Here is a 23,391-nt window from a genome sequence, read left to right on the forward strand (position 1 = left end):
ATGAAAACAAGCCAGCTGTTCAGGACATTTCTAGCGTCTATCGGGCCGCTAAAGGGAGCATAGGTGAGGCTCTCCCGCTAGCCCTGTCCTCTCTGGAACTGGAGAGACGCAGGACCCTGAATGTATTTCCACTCTAGGCAATGGGGACACCCTCCCCCGCCCTGGTCACAAGCCAGGGTGTTGAGTTCTCAGCCCGGTGCTCCCCGAGCGGGTACCTGGCAGGAGAGGGCGCAGGTTCGCTGAAAGGTCTCCCGGTGCGCAGCGACAAGAGCCACACAGGTGCCCCACAAACTTCGCAAACTTAGTGTCTCTGGAAAGCTGCCCACATCCCGTGTGAGGAAGGCGAGTGGCCTCCGTCCCGCCAGGCGCTAGGTCAGTCGCCACAGACCCCTTCCCGCTGCACGCGTACCGCCCCGGTGTCCCCGCGCGGCTGGCGCGGCGTCCGTCCTGGTGGGAGGGGCGGTGCCAGGGTCTGTCCAGAGTCCGCCCCGCCCCGGCCTGACCCGGCCTGGGCAGGGAGCTGGGCAGGGACGGGGCGGACGGGGCGGACGGGGCGGGCGGGGCTCCGGGCACGTGGGTCCCTGCGGCGGCCGCGGCGCTGCGGGCTGCGGGCTGCGGAGCGCCCCGCGGAGGTGCCGGGCGGGATCGGAGGCGGGGAGAGGTCTGCAGGCGCGCCGGGGACGCGGCGGCGCCTCGGCGCTGGGCAGGCAGAGCCGTGCGCGTGGCCGTCCGAGTGGGACCGTGGTCGGACTCTGTCTCCAGCGGCGCGTCCGTCTTCGGTGTGCGATCGGATACCCCGGTGAGTGTGCGTCGGCGTGTTCGGGAAAGTCTGAGGATCAGCGGGTGAGCGCGTGCGCCCCGGCGGGGCGAGTAGCTGAACCTGTGGGACTTGTTTGTGTGTGCGCTCTGGTGTGAGCGCCCCGCGGCGTGGGCGAGCGCCCCGGAGACCCGCGAGCCCCTGGAGGCCGGCTGCGCCCCCTCAACCCGGGGGCACTCTGGGCGCCCCCCCCCCACCCCGCGCGCCGGCGCCTCGTAGAACTGGGGGTGGGGGTGGGGGCTGGGACAGTGGCCTGGAAGGAGTTAAGCCTCTCTGGGAGGCAGGGGGGGGGGGGACTTTTAATCTGGACCGCAGTGCTATAGGAAGGGTCAGTTTGAAGAAAGGCTGTGCCCTCCCTCCTCTCCCCAGCTGTCAGTGGCAGGGTGCCCCCGCTTCCCCCAAGAGCCAGACCCAAGGGCCAGGCCCAGCTGTGGATTAAAACTGCCAGTTTGGGGTCTGTGGGGCCGGTGGCCGCTCTTGCTTTCGACAAGGCATCCTCAGCTTCCATCTCCGGTGTGCGATCAGAGACCCTCACCTGGGCCTGCAGACTGAGGTGCCGGGTTTCTTTGGGGCTCTAGGCTGGAATAATGGGGAGTTTTGAGGACTAGGGTGGGGCCCTGGTAAAGTCTCAGTTATCTGTGTGTGGGAGTGGTTGGGAAAGAGATTCTTTAAGCAGACAGGGCCCACAAAAGCTCTCTGGAGACTCAGACCTATATTCCAATCCTGCCTTGGCCACGGTGTGACCTTCTCTGAGCCTCAGTGGCCTCATCTGTAAAAGGGGGTTCATAATAATATGGAACTTGAGGGTCGTCGAGTTGCTGATGTGTGGGTCATGTTCAGTACCAATGTCCTTCTGGGTGGGCTCACTGCTTGGGGATCTGAGTGGGGTCAGTCCCTGGAAGGAATTTCCTGAAATCTGTATCTCCACTATTCTCTTCCCTGGGCTAACAAGACCCAGCCTGAACCCCTTAACCTGGGACTCAAGGTCTCCAAGAACTGCTCCTTGCCAACCTTTCCAGCCCCTTCTGCCTGACCCTTCTCCCTCTCGTGATCACATGTAGTCCTGCTACGCACACTAGGCAGTTTCTTGCCTTTGGACCATTGCGTATTCTATACTCACTGCCTGAAATGCCCTCCTAGCCTCATCTTCCTCAGCTGGAGAATTACCCAGCCTTGGGGCCCAGCTCAGATATCCCCTCACTGGGGAAGTCTTCCTTGATCCCACAGTTGGGCTGGAGCCTCTTCTGACCATTCCAAGTCCCCGTGCTGACAGCCCTGGAGCCACCTTGGACCGTTGTGGTCCCTGTCTCCTCCTTCCCTCTCCAGAGCCCTGAGGCTCCCTGGAGGACAGAAGCTGGCTCTCGCTCCTTCTCTTTTGCCAGCACCCTGCATAGGGCTGAGCTGAACTGAGAGAGCAGTAGCAGCCCCTTCCCCTGCCCCCTGCCCCCAGCTTTCCCAGTGAAGGCATGTCTACTGTGACAAAGAAGAGGGAGCTAAAATCCAGTCATCGAGGTGGGTGGCATAGGTTGTCAGACGAGTGTGTTCTGGGACACTACGGGATCTAGAGTGTGCAAGCTGAAAACTTTGATTTCATCCTGAAGGCAATAGGGAGCCATGAAATGGACAGGGAAGATTCATGGTCAAAGCAGAATTTCCGACAGATCTTTCTGGCTGCTGGGTGGAGAATGGATTGAGTAGTGCTGTACAAGGAGGTCAGATAGAGACACCAGAAACATCCAGGCATTATTTATACCCTGAGCCCTCGATCCCTTGGCCAAACACTTCCCTCAGCCCTTAGATGATCCTGCTGAGCAATTTGGGGACACTCAGGACTCTCCCTCCCCAGTGGGAGCCAGGAGACCTGCAGTCGATCCCATCCCAGCTCTTCCCCCAGCTTGCTGGGTGACCTTGGGGCAGTTCCTGCCCTGCCAGCCTTCCAAAGGAGGCCAGCACCGGTAAGGTCCTGTGTCGAGACTACATGCTTGGGGAGGCCACGGCGTGGAAGAATAGTCAGCCTCCTCTTCTTCCTGCCTTGGGCTTTCCTGGGGTCTAGCCAGAGGAGCTGGAGGACCACAGTGGGCGGCCTTCATAAATGGTTGGCAGGCTTGGGCTGCAGAGTGAGGCTACGACCCCTCCGTTCCTATCCTCTTCCTGCCCAGGATGCACAGGGCTCTGAGGCTTCTGCAACCTCTAAGGACCAGTTAAAAAAATACGAAAAATCACCAAGGCCTCATGGGTGAGTGCTTTGATTTGGCTTCTTTCCTGGCTGTAGCCCTTAGAGAGGCCCCAGTGCCCCTCTAGGTGTCAGTTTTGCCATCTGTAAATTGGACACGATGATCCTTGCCTCTTCAAATGCAACGTTGCTATGACGATTCTTAAGGCAGTAGTCAGGAGAGGGCATTGTAAGCGGTGGAGTGCAATGCACAGGGAGACGTGTGATACTCAGAGACTCAAATGCATTTTGAAGATACTAGAACATGGGTGCAGTAACAAGGCATTGTGCTAGTTTTTGGAATTTTAACTGCTAACTGCCTTCCTCCCCCTGTGTCCCCTCTGCAGACACAGCCTACTAGTAACAATTTATAAAAGTTCCTCATCTTATCCTCTACCAACCCTACGAAGGAGGAATTATTACCCCCTTTTTGCAGATAAGGAAAGAGAGGCTCAGAGTTTCCTTCTCGAGATCACAGAGCTGAGGTGAAAGCTAGGGCTTCTGCCTCCCTGACCCAACTTACCTCTCTCCATTCAAGACAGAAGCTACATCTGAGTAAGGCCTGGTCCTCTGGCTTTCAGGCTGAAGGAAGCTTGAATCTTGCCCTGAAAACATGACTTAAGTCTCGCCCGAGGCCTGATTAACTGTGCTGCTCACAGGACCAGGGAAGCCCAGCCCATCTGGTGAGAAAAGGTGGAGGCTCTCCCGCTGAAATCCTCTCTCTCCCTGAACTGTCTTCTGTGGGCCTGGTTGGTGCACTCTTGGACCCACACTTTCCTCTTGGCGGCCTTTGGGTCCTCAGTCCTGGCCTCTCCCAGCCATCGGGTCCTGACGGGGGGAGGCTGGCTGTGGGGCCTTCCCTGACCTCTGTGCTCATCCTAGAGGTCAGGTGCGGGACTAGGCCAGCCTGCTTTCTCTCCATCCGTAACCCCCAGCACAGGCTGCGCACAGGGCAGGTGCCAGGGAGCGCCTGGGAGATGAGTGACCGTGTGGAAGTGAGGGTATAGTGGAAGAGGAGGGCCTTGCTCCGAGGAGAGCTACAGCTGGTTCTTGAGCAGAGGAGTTCCTCCACTCCCCTGTTACAGCATCTCCTAGGCCTGAGTATTTCTGGTCCAGGGTGAGTAGCTAGAGTCCCTGACGGGAGGGTGGGCAGCCTGGGCCCTCCTAGGCAGCTGCTTCCTCCTTGGCCTCCCACTCTGGCTGCCTGGCACAGTGTTTACAGCGACAGCGATACTGCTCGGGCCCTGGAGCATGGGAAGAGGGCCTCCTTCAAGCTTCTTGGGGCCCACACGACCCTCTCTTCTCCCCCTCCCTCAGGGGAGCCTCCTGGTGTTATTCCAGTGTCCCCAGCCCCTGCTGTGGGAGGAGGAGTCTTGCTCTGGCTGTGCTGTGGGCCGGCAAGGATGCTCCCCATCTCTCAGAGAAACCAGGGCCAAGAGACCGGCGCTTCTCGCCTCTCGTTAGACCATTAGTCTCCTCCTTGGTCTCCCTCCCTTTCGACTCCTCTGTTCTATCCACTTCGCATGTGGCATCATCATTGTCAAGGTCACTCTGACTATGTCCTTCCCTGCTTTGGCCCTGCCGTGGCTCCCCATTGTCCTCAGGATAGAGGACACGCTCTCAACGTGGCATTCAAGGCTTTTCATGCGAGTCCCTCAGGCCCATACGCATTCTGTGCCACCGCCCCATACCAGCCTCATATGGCCCCCTGGCCACACTAGCACACCACTCTTTGCACACGCTCTTCCTTCTGCCTTCAGTGCCCTCCTCCCTTTGTTTCCACCTGAAAAAGTCCTAATCTTCCATCAAGTTCCAGCTCAAATGATGGGACTCTTCTGGGCAGCCCCCACAGGCTGGTTAGGAGTTCCTCTGGGCTCCACGGCTCCTGGGCTTCCCTTGATCGTGGCTTAATCACCCAAGTGGACTTAGTCCATGTCTGTGTCTTTCTCCCATCCAGACCGGAGCTCCCGACCAAGTCTGATCAGAGTCTGGTTTGCAGGGTCTCTCTAAGGTTAGACACATGGGGACACTGGCAAGTGTTTGCTGAGACTTTGTGGCTCCAGGGACAGTGATCTATGATTACATTGCTCTGAGAGTCCGGACTCCTGTGGTTTTGAGAATCTCAAAACCAAAGACTATCAGAAGCATTGAGTAACAGACTTGAAGAAACACTTAGAACCGGAGACTCTTGGAATTGGACTATCGGAACCAATGAACTCAGAATTCTGGAAGGACCCAGAGTGAGACAGCCTCAGAATCACAGACTTACTTGTATCCTATTCTGTACTTTTGTCTTTTTTTTCTACCTTGGCTTTTCCAGTTCTCCCTTTTTCCTCCCAAACTGGACCCTTCCTACTTCTCTCCAGACTTGACCACAGTCTTTTCCAAGAGCCTTCCTGCCTACTCTGACCATGACTTCTGCCCCCCCTCCCCCCAGCTCCTGGTTATCCAGGAGGGCCCCCTGGTGAGAAGGGTTTCTGTGTCTCTTTGCAAGGACAGGTAGACGCAGCCCCCCATCAGGACAAAGCATGGTTTGCTAGCTGCAGGGAGCACCACCTGCCCCCTTGTCCTCCTCATTCCTCAGGAGCTGCCTGGTATAGTGGTGATTCTCCCCATCTGATCAGTGAAGAACTGGAGGCTCAGAGAGGGGAAATGACTTGACCAAGATTGCACAGCATGCGTGGTCCTAAGCTGGAGCCTGAACCCAGGGTTCTTTCTTCTCGAGCCTGGCTAGAGGCATTTGGACGTGAGATGTCAGGGTGGGGTCCAGGCCACTGTGGTTCTGAACTGGTTCAGGTTAGCAGTGTGTCTCTGGAGCAGGGTGCTGGGCTGGGCCGTGCTGGGTCAGGGGAAGGATAGGTCGTTGAGCACTCTCACCCCCACACTGACTATAATTAGAACACCAGACATTCAGTAAGGCCCTTCCTCTTAAGGAGTCTCAGTCTTCTGATCCGTAACATGGGAGGCCAGCCTGGTTATCTGAGACCCACACTCAGATGTTCTCCTAGGGTGTGGCCCTCCCAGCCAGGATTCTAGGGGCTTCCAAGAAGGAGAGAGCCTCCAAAAAGGGCTACCAAACCCAAGGGTCTCCTGGGGGAGGCTGCAGAGGCTTCGCACTGCAACGGCACTGGCTGATAACATCTGAGGTTACCCCTCAGCTATTTCCCCAGACCAGCCGCAGTGCTTGTGGTGCAGAAAGCACACCAAGCAAACCTGGGAGCCTATTGGCCTTCAGCCCTATGGAGGACGTTTGGGAGGGGTGGAGAATAACTTCCAAGATCCTTCCTGTCCTCCTAGCCAGACTTGCCTTCTCTACTTCCCTCAAGCCACAGGGATGACGGTCAGTTCCTGTGTGACCTCTTGCTCTGGTTTTTGCTCACTCTGCTCTTCTTCTCTTTCCACTCACCTGACTCCTCTCCACCTTCCAAAATGCAGGTCAGGTGTCCTCTCCTCCAGGAAGCCTTCCCTGACCACCCCGTCCCCAATTCCCATTAAGGACCCTCTTGGCTGCTTCAGCCTGGTGCCTCTGCTTCCTTCGGCCCTGATCACCCCGAGTTGCCATTGCCTGTTTCTGGGTCTCCCCACCCCCAGCCTCCCCTACACTTTCCACCTTGACAGTGAGCTCCTTGAGATCACAGAAGGGTCTGACCCACCTTGGAGTCCCCAAGTGCCCTGCACGGGGACAGACATAGATGTGGTAACCTTTGTAAAGGGTGAGTGAATTAAGGAGTATAGTGGGGTCTAGTTCCTGCGGGGGTCAGTCTCTGGGCTGCCCTCCTTCTGAGGAAGGCCTTCAAGGCGGGAAACTTGATCCATAGCCAGTCTGGCTGTGACCTTGCTACGCTGCCCATGATTCCTGTGGGTTTCCTGCCCGTCTTGTCTTCCTGGGATGTTCCCATCCTCCCTGTCTTCCCCACCTGCTGAAATCCTATCTTTTTACATTATTTCATAAAATGAGTCTAAATCATCTCCTCTGTCTCGACAACCTTATGCAGTGGGTGCTCTTCTTGGATTGTAAGGAAATTGGGGCCCCAGTTGTGGAGCTGAGACCTGTCCAGGCAGCACAGCTGGGAATGGCAGAACTGGGATTTCCCACCTGCCCATTGTCCTCCCCTGCCCCTCGATGGTGTTCTGGGTCCAGGTCCTCTGTGTCCCCTCACAGCACCTCACCCCCAGCAGAGGCGGGTTGCAGGGGTTTCCAGAGTGGTGATGTCACACTCCCCTGCCAGGCTGGACAGGACCAGCCAGGTAGGCAGGTGAGTGGGCAGTACGTTCATTCTGGAGCTGCCCTAGTGGAGAAGCTGGAATGTTGTCCAACCACCCTGGAAATTCTGCAGCCGGCCTGGAAACTGCCTCAGCCCCTCCTCGCAGCTTTGAATTAACTAGCCTGGGGCTACAAGGAGAAAGACCCAAGTGGGATAGAGGCGGAGCCGGGTAGAGGGAGCAGGTGGTCTGCCCCTCCCTCCCTGGTGACCTTGGATGAGATTTGGGCTACTTAGTTTTTTGTGGTTGTTGCTTTGAGTGGTGAAATGGGTTCAATAATCATCAGGGCTGCTTCACACTGAGGAAATACCAGGAACAGTACAGTCTAGTACCTGCAGTTCTAGAACACTCGGGAGTTCCCTACAGCAGAGAACTAACCAGACAGGCAGAGCCATGGGGCTCGAAGAGGACTGGTCGGGAGCTTCCTGGAGCAGACGATCTGGGGTGCAGAGGGTAAGAGGTAGTGATCAGGCCACAGCTCCCAAAGCCACATCAAGGCTGCACTGCAGTTTGCTAGCTCTGTGACCCTGGACAGACTATTAGCCTCTCTGAGCTTCTCAGGCTTAAATGAGAAGAGGTCTACCTAACCCGGACCTGGTACAGGGAAAGCACTCCACTCTTGTTATGATATATAAGTTAGAAGATAAGGGATGGCGTCCCTGAGCAAAGATATGACCTTGGGACTGCTTTGACTGTGCTTGAGAGGGGAAGATGAGGCTGAGGGCAGAGGAGAGAGTTGTCTAGAGGCGTGGCAGGAAGGCTTTTGAGCACCACAGTATACCGTCAGATTTGTGTTTTAGGAAGCCCCGTGACTGCGGTACGAAAGATGGACTGTAGGGATGGGGTGGGGGTGAGGAGACAAGTGAGTAGGCTGGTGCAGTGGTCTGGAGAAGAAACACAAGCCGAAGGCCATGGGCTGGGGAGGAGTGGCCTGTCTGAGCCCTTGCGTTGGTTGAACTGACAGGACTCGGTGACTGATGGATTCCACTCGGGTAGGAAGAGCTACAGTGTCAAGGATAGAGAAGGGTTTTCTAGTGCGGAAGGGTGGAGAGTAGAGATCCTTCTCAGAAATGGGAGGAATGGCTTTGAGAAAGTGCTCCGCTCCACGTTCGTCTGTTAAGCGAAGGCATCTCCTAAGAAGAGGATGGGGTGGAGTGGGGTGAAAGGTGAAGCTCGTTTCTTGGTCACTGGACTCTTCTGCACGTTGGCAAGAGCTCCCAGCCGGCTGCCCTGTCAGCCTGAGGCTCCTGGGGCAAAGTGCACTAGGAAAGCAGTGGCCTGGGGGCATTTCCCCGAGCTACACCCCCTACCTCATTCCCAAAGCCCCTGTCTCCTCCTCTCTTCTCACCTCCCCCCATGCTTGCACTTTGCTTCCAGCTTGCGGACCTGGCTGTAGCTGTCTCGGACCCACTCCCCCATTGTAGGGACATGAAGCAGATGGGGAAAGGAAGGGGGTGTCCTTTTTCTCCCCTGATGAGTCTGAGGTGCTGGTGGATGCTGGGACTTGCACATCCGGAGGGGTCCCTCCACCAGGTAACCACCCCCTCAACGAAACCTTGTGCCTGCTGGGGCGGGGGGGCCTCGCAGACAAGACAAGAGCCAGAGCCAGAATCCAGAAGTTCTGTGCTCCAATCTTGGTTCTGCCCCTGGCTTATGGTGAGGTCTTGTGACAGGGCCTCAGTTTCCTCCTCTGTCAAATGGGAGTTTGGTGCAGGTGATTTCTAAAGGCTGTCCTAGGCCCTGTCTAGGACGGTGTGTGTGTGTGTGTGTGTGTGTGTGTGTGTGTGTGTGTGTGTGTGTGTGTATGTGTGACTCTGTGTCTGGGTATCCGGGTATGTCCGTGCCCGTGTATGTTCATGTGCGTTAGAACACCTATGCGGGAATGATTAGAGGTGGGATACGGAGGAGGAGTATTCCAGATAGAGGCATAACTTGAGCAGAACTGTGCTGGCGTGCATACTGTCGAGTGTGTACCAGGCAAGGAGGGTGTTGACTGTTCGCTCCTGTAGGCACTGAAGCAGACCAGGACGGAGGGAGGGGGCCTTGGAGACTCAGCTCAGCTCTGCAGGATGTGGGGAAGACCTTCGCCAGCAGACCACACTCCTGCGAAAGGGGCTGCCTGGGGAGGGAGGCTGGGAACAGCCATCCCTGGAACACGTGAGCCGAGGGTGGACAGCTAGGGCCTGTGGGTGGGCAGAGGGCTGTTCCTACTGGGACAAGCACACCAGTGCTTGCCTCTTTGGGACCAAGGTCAGAGCATCGGAAGCCCACCTGGGAGGGCTCTGCCTGGCTGACTTCCTGCGACCAGGACCCCAAGAGCGCATGCTGTCTTCACTTCCCACAGAGCCCACACCGCGGCCTGCCCTGAGAAATGCTAGAAGCTGGGTGCAGTCCCAGGCCAGGTGACCTGATTTTCCTGTTTCCTGTAGAATTCCCTGCATCCTGGTCCAGGCCTGCGCATTCATGAGTGAGGACCCCGAGCAGGCATCCTGATTGAGAGCAGGGGCTGGTCAGGTATGGGCGTGTGAGGGTGGGGTCCACTGGCTCGTGCAGCCTCACTTGGGCATGGGTATATGCTGAACCAGAGTTCAATCGAGGGGATCCCCACCCTGCTCCCTCATCCCAGGCTGTGATGAATTCAGGTTTCAGAGCCAGAGAGCCCTGGTATCAAGTCCATCTTCTCCAGTTCCTAGCAGTGTGACCGTGAACGAATAGCTTACCCTCGAAGGCAGTTATCTACTGGGGAGTGAGGTGGGGGCGAAGCGAAGATGTTGCGTGGAAGCTGTTCAGCTTGGCTTGGCCCTTACAAAATGAAGGGTTGGGGGTAGGAGGCACCAGACCAGGAACTCCTGGTCCAGACTGACCCATGGCCTGAGCCAGGGATGAGCGAGATAAAAGAATGTGCTTGGCTTAGACAGCTGACCCACCTCCAGAATGCCTAGGTCCTGTTCCCCTCCCCCTGGCATTTCCCAGGCCTGTCCAGAGAAAGGCAGGGCTCTTGAAAGAGAGGCAGTCCAGGTGCCTGTCTAGGGCAGGAGCAGGCCTCAGGTGAGGTGGTCCCCAGGAGTGTTCCCCAGGAGGCCACCTAGGGTCAGCAGCTGAGAAATCTGTGTCAGGACAACTCTGGGGCCCTCAGAGGAATAAGGGAAAGGAGAGCCACTGTCATAAAACTCAGCCTCCTCTGGACTCCTATATCGTCTTGTGCTGGCTTCATTCATTCATTCTTTCTTTCTCTCATTCATGTCACACCTGCCTTGGATCAGGCCTCTTGCTGGGTGACCGGACAGAGAAAAGAATCAGAAGGACCCAGCCCTCTAGGAGCACCTGGAATGTGTTGGGGTCGAGGGTGGAAGGACAGATTCCCAACAGGGTGTGAGGAATGTTGGGGATGGTGGAGGGGGAGCGTTTCAGAGATGAGGTGACATTCGAGAAGAGCCTGGAGGGGTGGGCAAGATGAAGTACAGTGTGAGTAGGTTCTGGAAGGGCTTTCCAGGCAGAAAGAACAGCATGAGCAAAGGCAGGGAAGCCTGGCAGGGCCAGCCAGAACTGGACACAGAGGGGCTGGCAAGTGGTGTTGGACAAAGTTAGGTGGGAGCTGGTCTCTAGGGAAATGGGGGTGAGACCCCGAGGGCGCTGGGGATAAGGAGAGGCGGAGCAGAGGGCCAAGGGAGAGGGCTGGGAATTTGACTCTCTTCATAAGCAGGGGCTGGGGGGCAGGAAAGATGTACTCCCAGGTTGGTGGGCCAGCCAGTGGAGGGAGAGGGCAAGCAGGGTCATTCTGGATGGGGGCCATGGCAATGGAGTCCCCAGCTGGCCTGAGAGGGTGGAGGCCAGGATGTCTTAAAACAGGTGGAAAGGGCAGCTTCCTTGGTTCATGAGAGACTTAGGGAAGTCTCCACCCCTCCACTAGCATCAGAGATTCCACCCTTAGTTATTAGCAAGAAAATCATTGTGTAGGGATACTGACTATGGCTCGGGGTTGGCAGGGGCAGGGGTGAGGGTGAGGGAGAGGGCCCTGACCCAGAGGAGAGACCTGCCGGGCCTAGGCACTGTCATGCCTGACAATGAGTGCCCCTCTCCCCATAATGCTCCTCCTCCCGACCCCTGAGCCAGGCATCCTGCCAGCCTCTCCCTCCTGCCCCTCCCCTCCCCAAACTCCCTCTGGCCCAGTCTCTCTGGCCTCTGTCCCTAACCTTCCAGATCTCTCCCCTCTCAGGGTCCCCAGGCCTGGCCCCAGCTTGGGCCTTAGCATCACTCCCCTGGCCCGTCACACTCCCCTGCCACACAGCCTCCAGTGAAGACCCGTTGCTCCTCCCCTGGTGATCTGAGAGAGCTTCCCGAAGATTTTAGGAGAAGGCCACATCTGGGCGGAGCCTCGTAGCTCATACCACGCCAGCGTACCTACTGTGTGCCAGGCACTGCTCCAAACGTTTTACACAAATGACTCAATCCTCACAGCAGTTGTATGATGTGGGTATTAACCTCATTTAATTAATTAATTAATTATTCCTCATTTTACGGATGAAGAAGCAAAGGTGGTCTGGCTCCAGAGACCAGGTTCTTAATCACTGGAGTTTGCTGTGCTGAAGGATAAAAAGTTCTCATTCCAACAGGTGGAGGTGAGGGGTGTGAATGGATTCCAGGTTGAAGGAGCGCCATGACCCGGGGCTGGGAGGCTGTGTTAGGCCACAGAGGACGGGGCTGGTGCGGCTGACAGAGGCTGGGTTGTGAAAACCTCCAGTACCAGCCTGAGGAGGAGCAGGGTTTTCTCCTGAGAACAGGCAGGAGCCATAGAGAGGTTCAAGCAAAGGAATGACTGTCTTTACAAAGACTCGTCTGGGCTGGGGAGACCTGAGGCTAGAGGCAGGGAGGCTAACACAGTGGTTCCAGCTGCAAGGGTGCGCTGCATGGACCAGGGGTGGGATACAGGAAATGCTTTAATGTCGGGTCCTGAGTCCTGGCTCTGGGCAAGAGGGGTCCCAGCAGGCCAGCCCTAGCCCCAGTTCCCCCTGGCAGGGGGAGCCGCCCCCTCTCAGCTTGGCACCACATGCTCTCCCTGCCTCCTCGCCCTGGGTCAGCCCTGCCTCCTTGCATCTGATAACAGGAGACAGAGAAGATTCTGGGGTCAGGGGATGGGGAGAGAAGGGAAACCGAAGGACCTATGTGTCTTGCAGCCCCCTAATCTCAACCTCAGGGGCCCTGAACTATTGCTGGGCAGGGATCTCATGGTCTACGAGAGTGGATGTTACTGGGCTTATAGAATCTCCAAGTCCCAGCCTCTCAGGACCTTAGGTTCCAAAATGAAGGGAATTGTACAGCCCCAGATTCTTAGGATGGGGAGGACTCACATGTCAACTGCCTTCTCTGTCCTCCCAGACATACCCACACACAGACACAAGCCTTTCTAGCAGACTCTGCTAGAAGAGCCACTTGCATACCCCCCAAACAGGGAGTTCACTACCTCCTTCCTATACCCCCTTCCTTTGTAGGGTGGAGCTGGATAGGAATTGCAGGCATCCCTAGCTATGTGACCTTGGCCAACTTATTTGAATGATCTGTGTCTTAGACTCTTTAGTGGAAAACTGGGATGATAACCTGGTTTCCAGAAGTATGTTGTAAAAATGGAATGAAATAACATTGATACAGCATACCTAGTAATAGGGTTTGAAAAACATCAGCTCCCTTTTGGGGTGCCTGGGTGGTTCAGTCGGTTGAGTGTCTGCCTTTGGCTCAGGTCCTGCCCTGAGTCGGGCTCCCTGCTCAGTGGGGAGCCAGCGGGGAGCCTGCTTCTCCTTCTCCCTCTGCCTTCTGCTCCCCCTGCTTGTGCTCTCTCTCTCTCTCTCTGTCCAATGAATAAAATCTTAAAAAAAGAAAAATATCAGCTCCCTTTGCCCCTTCCCACTGTTAGAAAGTTATTCTTCCTGTTTGTCCCAAACCTGCCTACCTGCTATGATTTCCAGCCTGCCCCTGGGACCTTGGGCACATCTTTATTCCCAGACTGGGATATCTGTCCCCTGCCTCCCGGTTGAGAGAGAGCTCGTATTGGTCACATTGGTGGGGTGAGGAGAGGAAGAAGGTGGACACCTGTGCTCCAGGTGCTCACTCTCTGGGCAGTCTGGCCCCATGGGTGTGTTATCTACCCACTAGGGACAAGGTAAAAGACCATTAAGATAGTGGTGGTATGTGAAGAGAAGCTAGGTACACCTGGGGGAAGCTGAATTTGCCCCACAAAAGAAGTCCCCCCTGTCCAACCTCTGTCCCCCCCAGTCCCACCTCTGTCCCAGACTTCCCTGGACTCTTCAGGAGGGTCACTGTCCCATTTGGTAGCCTCATAGGCCAGGGGACAGACTGCCTTTTACAAATGCAGAAAGTGCCAGAATATAGGAGTACCTAAAAACTATTTGCTGAGAGGTGAATGAATGACGAACGGAGGAGACCCTTGGAAATATTCCCTCAAATACCAAAATACCGGGCACGGGGCCAGAGCCTCTCCAGAGAGTGGAAAGATGAGCTAAAGGAAAGAACTTTTTTTTTTTTTAAGATTTTATTTATTTATTTGACAGAGATAGAGACAGCCAGCGAGAGAGGGAACACAAGCAGGGGGAGTGGGAGAGGAAGAAGCAGGCTCCTAGCGGAGGAGCCTGATGTGGGACTCGATCCCAGAACGCCGGGATCATGCCCTGAGCCAAAGGCAGACGCTTAACGACTGTGCCACCCAGGAGCGCCCCCCCCCTTTTTTTGAGAGAGGGTTGGGGTGGGGGGCAGAGGGAGCGGAAGAGAGAATCTCAAGAAGGCTTCATGCCCAGCACAGAACCCGACGAGGGGGCTCGATCTCAAGACCCTGAGATCATGACCAGAAATCAAGAGTCAGACGTTTAACAGACTGAGCCACCTGGGCACTCCTAAAGGAAAGAACTTTCTAATACCTCCAGGAAGGTAGGAGCTGCCCGCTGGCCAGAAATGCCTCAACAGGGGCGCCTGGGTGGCTCAGTCGTTAAGTGTCTGCCTTCAACTCAGGTCATGATCCCAGCATCCTGGGATCGAGCCCCGCATTGGGCTCCCTGCTCGGCGGGAAGCCTGCTTCTCCCTCTCCCACTCCCCCTGCTGTGTTCCCTCTCTCGCTGTCTCTCTCTCTCTCAAATAAATAAAATCTTTAAAATAAAAAAAAAATTAGGTGTCTGCCTTCAGCACAGGGCGTGATCCCGGCGTTGTGGGATCGAGCCCCACATCAGGCTCTTCCGCTGTGAGCCTGCTGCTTCCTCTCCCACTCCCCCTGCTTGTGTTCCCTCTCTCGCTGGCTGTCTCTATCTCTGTCGAATAAATAAAATCTTAAAAAAAAAAAACAATAAAATAAAATAAATTAGAAAAAAAAAGAAATGCCTCAGCAGGCAGCTGGGTGTGAGGTGGTGCCAGCCATCCTTAATGGCTCCTTTCCGTGAATCTGAGATGACACCGCTCTGGAACCCTGAGCTGTTCAGAGTCTAGAGCCCAGGATCCTCGATCTAGAACTCTGTGCTCCTGAAGTTCTAGAGCAGGGTTGCCAAACTTTTTTTTTAATATGAAAAGATCTCTGAGATATTTTTTAAAAAGATTTTATTTATTCATTTGAGAGAGAGACAGAGAGAGAGACAGAGAGAGCACAAGCAGGGGGATAGGCAGAGGGAGAAGCAGACTCCTCGCTGAGCTGGGAGCCTGACTGGGGTTCGATCCCAGGACCTGGAGATCATGACCTGAGCCAAAGGCAGAGGCTTAACCTCCCAGCCACCCAGGCGCCCCCAAACTTTTTTTAAGGCCAGATGGTAACTATTTTAGGTTTGGGGGGACATATGGTCTTTGTCACAACCGTTCAACTCTTCATAAATAGATGGGTATGATTGTGTTCCAATCAAGCATTTTTTTACAGAACCAGACTGGTGGGCTGCCTCTGGCCCTCCGGATGTAGTTTGCCTACCCGTGTTCTGAAGTTTTAGAGGTACATGGCTCTCGTATTTATGGATCAAACGCATTCTCGAAGTTCTAGGGTTCCAAGGTTCGGGGCCCTCTGGGTCCAGGGAGAGAGTCAGGTCAGGTGGCTACAAAGGCCTTGAACGTGGTTGGGCCGGTCTGAAGCAAGGGGATCTGTGGGTGCGTGGGGTCCCTCTGGGCCCCAGTCAGGTGGGTGTGTCAGCCCCCCCCCACCCCAGCCCCGGTCATGACCCTGACGGCTCTTCCCCCCACCCCCCTCCCTTCAGGGCGATGGCCACAGGCCCGGGCCACTGGAACGGCACGGTCAACGACTCCTGGGAAGGGGACGAGCTGGGCTACAAGTGCCGCTTCGACGAGGACTTCAAGTACGTGCTGTTGCCCGTGTCCTACGGCGCCGTGTGCGTGCTGGGGCTGTGTCTGAACGCCGCGGCGCTCTACATCTTCCTGTGCCGCCTCAAGACCTGGAACGCGTCCACCACGTACATGTTCCACCTGGCCGTGTGCGACGCGCTCTACGCCGCCTCGCTGCCGCTGCTCGTCTACTACTACGCCCGCGGCGACCACTGGCCCTTCAGCGCCGTGCTGTGCAAGCTGGTGCGCTTCCTCTTCTACACCAACCTCTACTGCAGCATCCTCTTCCTCACGTGCATCAGCGTGCACCGCTGCCTGGGCGTGCTGCGCCCGCTGCGCTCCCTGCGCTGGGGCCGCGCGCACTACGCCCGCCGCGTGGCGGCCGCCGTCTGGGCGCTCGTGCTGGCCTGCCAGTCCCCCGTGCTCTACTTCGTCACCACGAGCGCGCGGGGCGGCCGCATCACCTGCCACGACACGTCCGCGCCCGAGCTCTTCGGCCAGTTCGTGGCCTACAGCTCGGTCATGCTGGGCCTGCTCTTCGCCGCGCCCTTCGGCGTCATCCTGGCGTGCTACGCGCTCATGGCCCGGCGGCTGCTGCAGCCCGCCTACGGCACGGCGGGAGGCCTGCCGCGGGCCAAGCGCAAGTCGGTGCGCACCATTGCCGTGGTGCTGGCCGTCTTCGCCCTCTGCTTCCTGCCCTTCCACGTCACCCGCACCCTCTACTACTCCTTCCGCTCGCTGGACCTCAGCTGCCACACCCTCAACGCCGTGAACATGGCTTACAAGATCACCCGGCCGCTGGCCAGTGCCAACAGTTGCCTTGACCCCGTGCTCTACTTCCTGGCTGGGCAGAGGCTCGTGCGCTTTGCCCGAGATGCCAAGCCACCCACGGACCCCGCTCCGATCGCCCCAGTTCGCCGCCGAGGGGGCCTGCGCAGGTCGGACAGGACTGGCATCAAGAGGACAAAAGAGATATCGACCAGCAGTGAGGACTCTAGGCGGACAGAGTCCACGCCAGCTGGTGAGGAGAACTCTAAGGACATCCGGCTGTAGGACCTGAACCCCTCAGGACTGTGCAAGTTTATATGGGGGGGGGGGATGGGGCTGTAGGGACTAGGACTTCTTCAAATGGGATAGTCCCCCTAGATAGGGCCCATTAGTGACTCATGCCTGATGGTCAAGGGAGCCATGACCTCATTGCTATGTCATTTGGCAGGGGCTCAGAATGTTCTCTGTGGTCCAGAGATCTCAACAGTCCCTACGACGCCAGTCACAATTTATATGTGTGAGTTGGGGAGTAAGGCTTCAAGAAAGGCAAGGGTAAGGGGCCAGTGCTGCCCCTGGCCTGACTCCCACATAAATAGCTGACTGTGCCTGCCAGGATATCTAGCCTGATCAAGTCGAATGGAGAAACAGGCCCGAGAGGAAAGTGACTTACCAAGGTCACAGTCGGGGCCTGAGCCACCTAGGAGGGGCAGGGTTACAGGTCGACCAGAGGACCCTGGTAAGGGGCCAGGGCTGAGCCAGAGCTTCCTACAGAGGGGTCTAGGGCAGGTCCGGATGCCCCAGTGAACACACCTCTGAGGAGCAGCCCCATCCTGAGAGATGAATGTGATGTCCGGGAACCAGTGTCATAAACCCATCTGGAGGCTCCCCTGGGCTGGGAGCCAGTTTGAGGCTGTAACTTCTATTGACGTTGTTGTTGCCTGCTGCGTTGTGCCCTATTCTGTGGTTTGAGGATGAAGACACAGCCTAGGAAGCTCTCACCATCCACACTGGGGTCCTTTCTCCAACCTGTACTCTTCTGCCACCTGCCTTCCCGCTAGCTGCGTCAGTGCTCATCTCACACCAGGGATCCCCTCTCCAGACCCCAGGGCATCCCTCACTTTAAAGCTAACTGGCTTTTGTGCCTGGCTCTGCTGGCTGCAGACAGGAGTCAGATGGGGTCCTGTCCTTGGGATCGCCCAGTTTAGGGCTTAATGGCTATGACCAGTCATGTGCTGGTAAATGTCAAACTGCCTAACTAGCTCTCCAGGGGGTGGGGGGAACCCCTTATTTGTAGCCTTGCCAGTTGCCATGTTGCAAATACTCCTGCCTTAGCCAATTTCAGACTGCTCAATGTGATGTCAGCCTCCTTGCAAAATCCCTGAAAATTTAACAATTGGCTCTTGCAAGCAGGTCCAAGACGCTCCAGCACACCACGGATAATGCTGAGTGGTTGGGGCTATGGACCAGGGGGTCAGGGAGGCTTCCTGGAGCGGAGGACACTCCTGAGCTACAGCTTCTGAGAAAAGCAGTTCATCAGAGAAGAGCATCCAGGTGCAGGGTGCATCCTGGGCAAAGACACGGGGACAGGAAAGGGTATGCAGGAACTGGAGGCAGGCCGGGAAGCTGGCGCCCAGGCTCACAGCAGGAACAAGGCTGGGGGGGAGGGGGGTGGGTCACCAGGATACCAGGACAGGGCTCCCTCTTTGCCTTTACCTGAGGTTTCCTCTGCACAGGGGCTAAGAATGGGAGAGATTCCCTTCTCCTCCTGTCCCATCGTCTGCCTCTTGGGAAAACCCGGCTATGGTATAATAGTTGGAGCTCAGCCCGGGTGAGGGCATGGGGTGAGGGAGATGTTTCTCACCTGTGACAGATTCTGGGTTCAGCCAGGACCACTGTGGAGACTGGTAGAGCTCAGCTGAACAGGGCCCAGCTCAGCCTTAGGGCAGGGGTAAGGCAAAGCTGACAGGCCTCACCCCTAATCTCAAATGTAGAGATTCACACCCTCCCCCTCTGGGAGACCCTTGCTCTATGGGCCCACTCTGCCTGAAAGAAGATTCTTTTCCCACCCAAATTCTGCCTGCCTCTTATGACTTCTTCACCCTTCCCACTCGACTTTGTCCACAAAGGGCACCCCCAAGCATTCTCTATTTAGAGTCTAGCTCCACAGCTCCTTCATGCAACAGGGACCCATCACAAGCCACGACCCAGAAAAACTACTCCGCATTGTGCAATGTGGGTAACCTGCTCAAAGTAATGTGAAATGCCCACCTCCCACATTTTATGTTCTATACTTCTGTTAATGTAACCATAGTCCCTATGAGCTTTTTTGTGACTATTTTTTACAGACTGTCCTTGAGCCTTTCCTGCAGGCCCAAGACTCTTTCCTACCAGCTGCTGCTCAGGCTGAACCCTATCCTAGTTTATAGGAACCCCATACCCAGGTAAGATTACACCCAAGAGTGTAAATGCTGGGCTCTGATTCCCCCAGCCCAGAGGCAGGAGGTTATACATCATGATTTTGGGGGCTCCTGAGTGTGCATTTGTGGTTGGGGGGAGGGCTATAGCCACCACAGGCCCAAGTACCCTTAGTTCCCGTTCCTTTCATGTCCTGCCTACCTACCCCTCCAGCTTCCCTGGAGATCCTGAGAACCCAGGGCCCTACAGCACATGGGGCCAACACCATGGCCTAGCCCCAGGAAGCCTTCCTTCAATAAGCCGCCTGCACATTTCTAAGGACAAAGAACCTAGGGGAAAGGAGGGCCTTACTCACCATCTAATCCAGTGGCAGACAGTGGTGTGGGTAGGGAAGAGAGACTCTAAGGGAACCAGGGACAGGCCCAGGGTTCCACCCCTGGACCCTAGTGAGACTGCTTGACCCCTCAATGTGGACCGCTGGCCTTGCTGCTCAGTGCCCAAACCGTCCACCTAGCGGGTGAGGTTTCTGACCCTCCTGCCTTGTGCTATTTCCAGCCCAAGTAAGAGCAGGATTTTCCACTGCCAGCCCCAGACCATTGTCCAGCAGTGACGTGGGGGGACCTGCCTGCTCTCAAAATATCTCCTCTTACTCACTGGGCCTCCCTGCTCCCTCCCAACCACCCCACCTCCTCGCCCTGACATCACTTCCTGGGGCTGTTGACTTTTGAAGGCCACTGTGAAAGGTTATAGCCACCTGACAGGGACCCCAGGGATTATCCAGCCCAGCTGTAGACTTGAGAGGGGTGGGGCCTTGCCCAAGGTCACTTAGCAGGTCAGCGTGGCGCCTGGATGTGTGCCAGGGGCTCAGGCTGTCCCTGCAGCTTGGCTCCCTTTAGTTCAGGTTGATGCGTCTGTGGGATTCCTGCCATCACCCCCACTGCCCCAGCTCTCCCCACCCCGGTGGATGGAGCTGGTGGGTGGAGCTTTGGCACTGAGGCCAGGGGTCTAGGAGAGGAGAGGGGGGTGGGGGAGGATAGTAAAGGTCTGCTGTCCTGCCTGCAACAACTGTTCTCAGTGAGCTCTGTGCGTCCAGGACAGGGGCCCTGGCACACGGGGGGGGGGGGGGTGTCTCTGCCCTGGGAGGGTAGGTGTCCCAGGGCCCGGGAGGGAGGTCAGGCCCCCGTAAGCGACCCCTCTGCCACCGCCCTCGTCATGGCAGACTTGAGCTGTTCCGTTCAGAGTCAAGCTCATGAGGCAGGGTACTCACGTATTAACCCATGTCCCAGGCACCGTGCCAGACCCTCTCGTCTCTATTATTTATTCTTCCCCACAACTGTATGAAATAGACATTATTCTCCCCATTTAGCAGAGGAGGGGACAGGCTCTGAAAAGTGAGGACTTGCTCCAGATTATACAGGCAGTCAGGGGATGAGTCAGGATCGAATCCAGGTCCATCAGATGCCAGACTAGTTCCCTTTCCAGCATCCCATGCCACTTGCAACCCCTGCTGGGCAGGAGGGTCTGTAAGCAACCCTCCGTAGGATTCAAGATGAAAGGGGCGGTATAGTGGGGATGGGCTTGAGAGCACAGATCTGATGCCCGGACTACCTCTGTCTGAGTCTTGTCTCCGCCTCCTCCCGCTGCAGCACCTTGGGCAAGTTACTGAATCTTGCAGGGCCCCGGTTTTCTCATTTCTGAAAGGACATACTACCTCCCACGCAGGGCATTGGATCAATACACACGAAACACTTAGAACAGTACCAGGCACCTGGGAAGCACTTACATGGCAGGCACGGTGCCAAAGTGACACAGAGGCAAACCGGCTGGACCCTGCCCTCATGGAGTTGACATAATGTAATATATAACCACACTAGGAAACATTATTTGAAGGAATGGAATGTCCAGCCAGTGAGGAACAGTGGGCCTCCTGTGACCAAGGCTTCCCCTGGATGGAGGAGGAAAGCAGGTCTACCCTGGGGTGAGGTGTGGGACCACCCTTGGCACTGGGTGGCCTTCAGGCCCATGGGCCCGTGTGTGTTTACAGAACCTTGTACCTGTGCCAGGCTGTGAGAGGGCAGCAGGGAGAAGCAAGGGGGGGAGGAGGTGGGGGAGGGAGGGAGGCCCTTGACATCAAGCTTCTGGAGGCGGCCCTTATGGACCAGAGAGCTCCCACTCGCCCATGGCAACAGGCTTAGCCATTTCTCCCCAACTGATGGTCCCCATCGTGGGGTGCTGCAACTACTTCTTGGTTCAGCCAAGAGCCCCGAGACCCAGGCTGGCAGGACCGGCTGGGACCTGGGCCAGAGCAGGTGATGAAAGGGCAACTTTTGCTGTGTGACTGGAGGCCATCTGCCTGCCCTCTCTGGGCCACTCTCTGGAGCTTGGAGCCCTGGTTCCCACATCCCAGTTCTCCCTGCCTCAGTTAGGGCATCGGCCACCTCGATCTTCAGCAAAGACACAACTAACAGTTGCTCCCCCAGCCATTCCCCAAGCGCCCCGCGTTCTCAGTTCTGAGGACTAGAGTTGGCAGCATTCCCCACCCCCCCGGCGTCAAGTGACAGAGAGGTAAAGTGGTAAAGTGACTCCACGGGCACCCCCCGGGGGCTTGGGGCAGAGCTGGTCCGCTATCTGATGGCCCTTCCTCTTGCAGGCGGAGTGTGGACTCTGGCCGGGAGTGCCTGGACCGCAGGGTGAGATCTGTTTGCCTTTCCAAGCGGCATGTGCTGGTCGGGGATGGAGAGTGGGGGGCAGATGAACCCCAGAAGCTAAGCTCTCATCCTCTTCTCCCCTGTGCACCATGTGCCTTGGTGAATCCCTTCTCCTCTCTGGGCCTCGGTTTCCCCATCTGCCATGGGGCTTGGCTCTGCCCAGCCACTCTTCCTCCAGTACAGGCTTCCTGGGCTTGCCTCTGTCTTGGCTCCTGCTCAGCCAGGTGTCCAGTCTCAGGCCTGTCCCAGCCAGGAACAATGGGCCGGGCTGGGCCAGTCACTCAAGGCCCCAGACTCAGTCCCCAAGGGCTCACCCTGAACTATTTTCAGCCCTTGGAGATGGAGTCAGAAAAGGATTTTCCACTCCCAGCACAATGGCTGCCCTGGACCATTGTCCAGCAGTGACCAGGAGATCCGCCCACCCCAAAATACCTTCCCTGCCCCTACCCTCTGGGCGTCCCCACCTTGATAGGCTTCCCGGGGCTGTCAACTCCCAAAGGCTGTTGTGAAGCAGTGTGTGAGTCCTCCAGAAGACAGGACCGGTTGGATTCAGTTTTCCCTCCTGGCAGGGACCCCAGGGATTGTGTGGCTTCTTAGAGGGATGAGAGGCCCAGAGAGTGCCGTGCCTTGCCCGAGGCCACACAGCAGTCAGCATGGAGACTAGATGCGAGGTCTGTGAGGCCTCTGCTGCCCTCATCAGCTCTGGGCTGCACCTTCTGCGGGCTCACCTTGGAAGGCCACAGGTGGGCCTGCTGGAAAGAGGCCTGAGGGACATGGGTGGAAGGGGGTGTACCTTGGGAACCTGGGGCACCCTATTCAGTCCTGTTTTTACCAAATGTGGTTTTTGCTTGCACTGAACTCAGGGTTACCAAGTTGTGGGAAAGAAGGAGGTTGGGGGCCCAGGGAAACTGAGGCAGGAGGAGCAGGGTTCTGGCCCCGCTCAGCCATCACCAGCTCTGTGACCACAAATTCAATGTCTTTGTTTGTAAAATGGAACTGCTAATACTTCTTTTTCCAGTTTACTGAACAATGAGAATGCAGGAAGGCACAAACACAGCTATTTTATTTTCCTATCAGTACTGCCTACTCCATGTCTAATTTCCTTTCCCCATCCATAAACTGTTTATACGGCAAACTCCAAATATTTGAGTCACTTGTGAGTAACAAAGTTCATTCCAGCTTAAGGTTCCAACCCCTACTTAATTTAATGCCCACCCCTCTTCTTCCCCAGTGCGGGGAGGACTCTCCTCACCCCTCCTTTGGGTGCCTCTCTCCTCCGGGTGTCAGGCAAGTTGGGGAGGAGGAAAGGGACCAGTATATCTTCCCCAGGACTGCCACAGCCCTTCCTTGCTTCTCTGGCCGTGACAACATGACCATCAGTGACCCTCCGTGGGGAGCCCTCCAAAAGCCAACCCACACCTTTGTAAAGAGTCTCTTCATTCACCCAGTCTGAGTGTGCCCCATCTTTCTTGCTGAGACTAACTCCTACACCCGTCTCCTGAGTGACTTTCCTAGAGCACCGCTCACCCGGCTTGGCTGAGAGCTCACAGCAGCAGGGTCATTTCAAGGTCACTGAGCCCAGGGTTCAGCTTCTAGAATCAGCATGGAGGGTGGTCGAGGACTGGGGTAATAAACTCTGAGAAGGTGCCTGACCCCAGTTGTTTTCGGGTTTCTTTCCAAAGTAGGGTATTTTACCCCCGTGTATCCTTGGATTTATGTCCTGGAGCCAAATTCCAAATCAGCAGCCACATGAAAATCCCAGGGCATTGTGGGATTAAACTGTTAGACCAGCCTTTGTGACCAGAGCAACTGCAAAATGTGGGGGAGGAAATTCAAAGCCTCAGGCATGGGTCACCACGCAGCCTGCGCTAACGTGTGCGTGTGTGCGTGCA

The 23,391-nt window shown here is 56.4% G+C and overlaps 1 protein-coding gene across 10 annotated transcripts; it reads left to right on the plus strand.

The window, feature by feature from the left end:
* The first annotated feature begins 598 nt into the window (after positions 1-598).
* P2RY2 (purinergic receptor P2Y2) lies at positions 599-23,151 on the plus strand. 10 transcript variants are annotated; one of them, XM_087868137.1, is made up of 5 exons: positions 599-799; positions 9,722-9,806; positions 15,196-15,264; positions 15,524-16,629; positions 21,442-23,151. In XM_087868137.1, the coding sequence occupies exons 4-5, from the start codon at positions 15,528-15,530 to the stop codon at positions 21,483-21,485; spliced, it is 1,146 nt and encodes a 381-aa protein (XP_087724263.1). In that variant the 5' UTR covers positions 599-799; positions 9,722-9,806; positions 15,196-15,264; positions 15,524-15,527; the 3' UTR covers positions 21,486-23,151. The 10 variants fall into 10 exon arrangements, 8 of the variants coding, with proteins under 8 accessions (XP_087724263.1, XP_087724264.1, XP_045672173.2 ...); XM_045816217.2 differs by lacking the exon at positions 15,196-15,264 and adding an exon at positions 8,670-8,825 and having other exon boundaries at positions 600-799; XM_087868138.1 differs by lacking the exons at positions 9,722-9,806; positions 15,196-15,264 and adding an exon at positions 8,670-8,825.
* Positions 23,152-23,391: the final 240 nt, after the last annotated feature.

This window comes from Ursus americanus, chromosome 16 (genome assembly GCF_024610735.1).
Source record: "Ursus americanus isolate L20-20 chromosome 16, mUrsAme1.1.p, whole genome shotgun sequence".
NCBI lineage: Eukaryota > Metazoa > Chordata > Mammalia > Carnivora > Ursidae > Ursus > Ursus americanus.

What these genes read in the sequence shown, in the direction of transcription:
- P2RY2 (XM_087868138.1), top strand. Translation starts at nt 15,528, where the DNA reads ATGGCCACAGGCCCGGGCCACTGGAACGGCACGGTCAACGACTCCTGG. An exon ending in GACAGAGTCCACGCCAGCTG is followed by an intron (nt 16,630 to 21,441) that starts GTGAGGAGAACT and finishes TTCCTCTTGCAG; the next exon opens with GCGGAGTGTGGACTCTGGCC.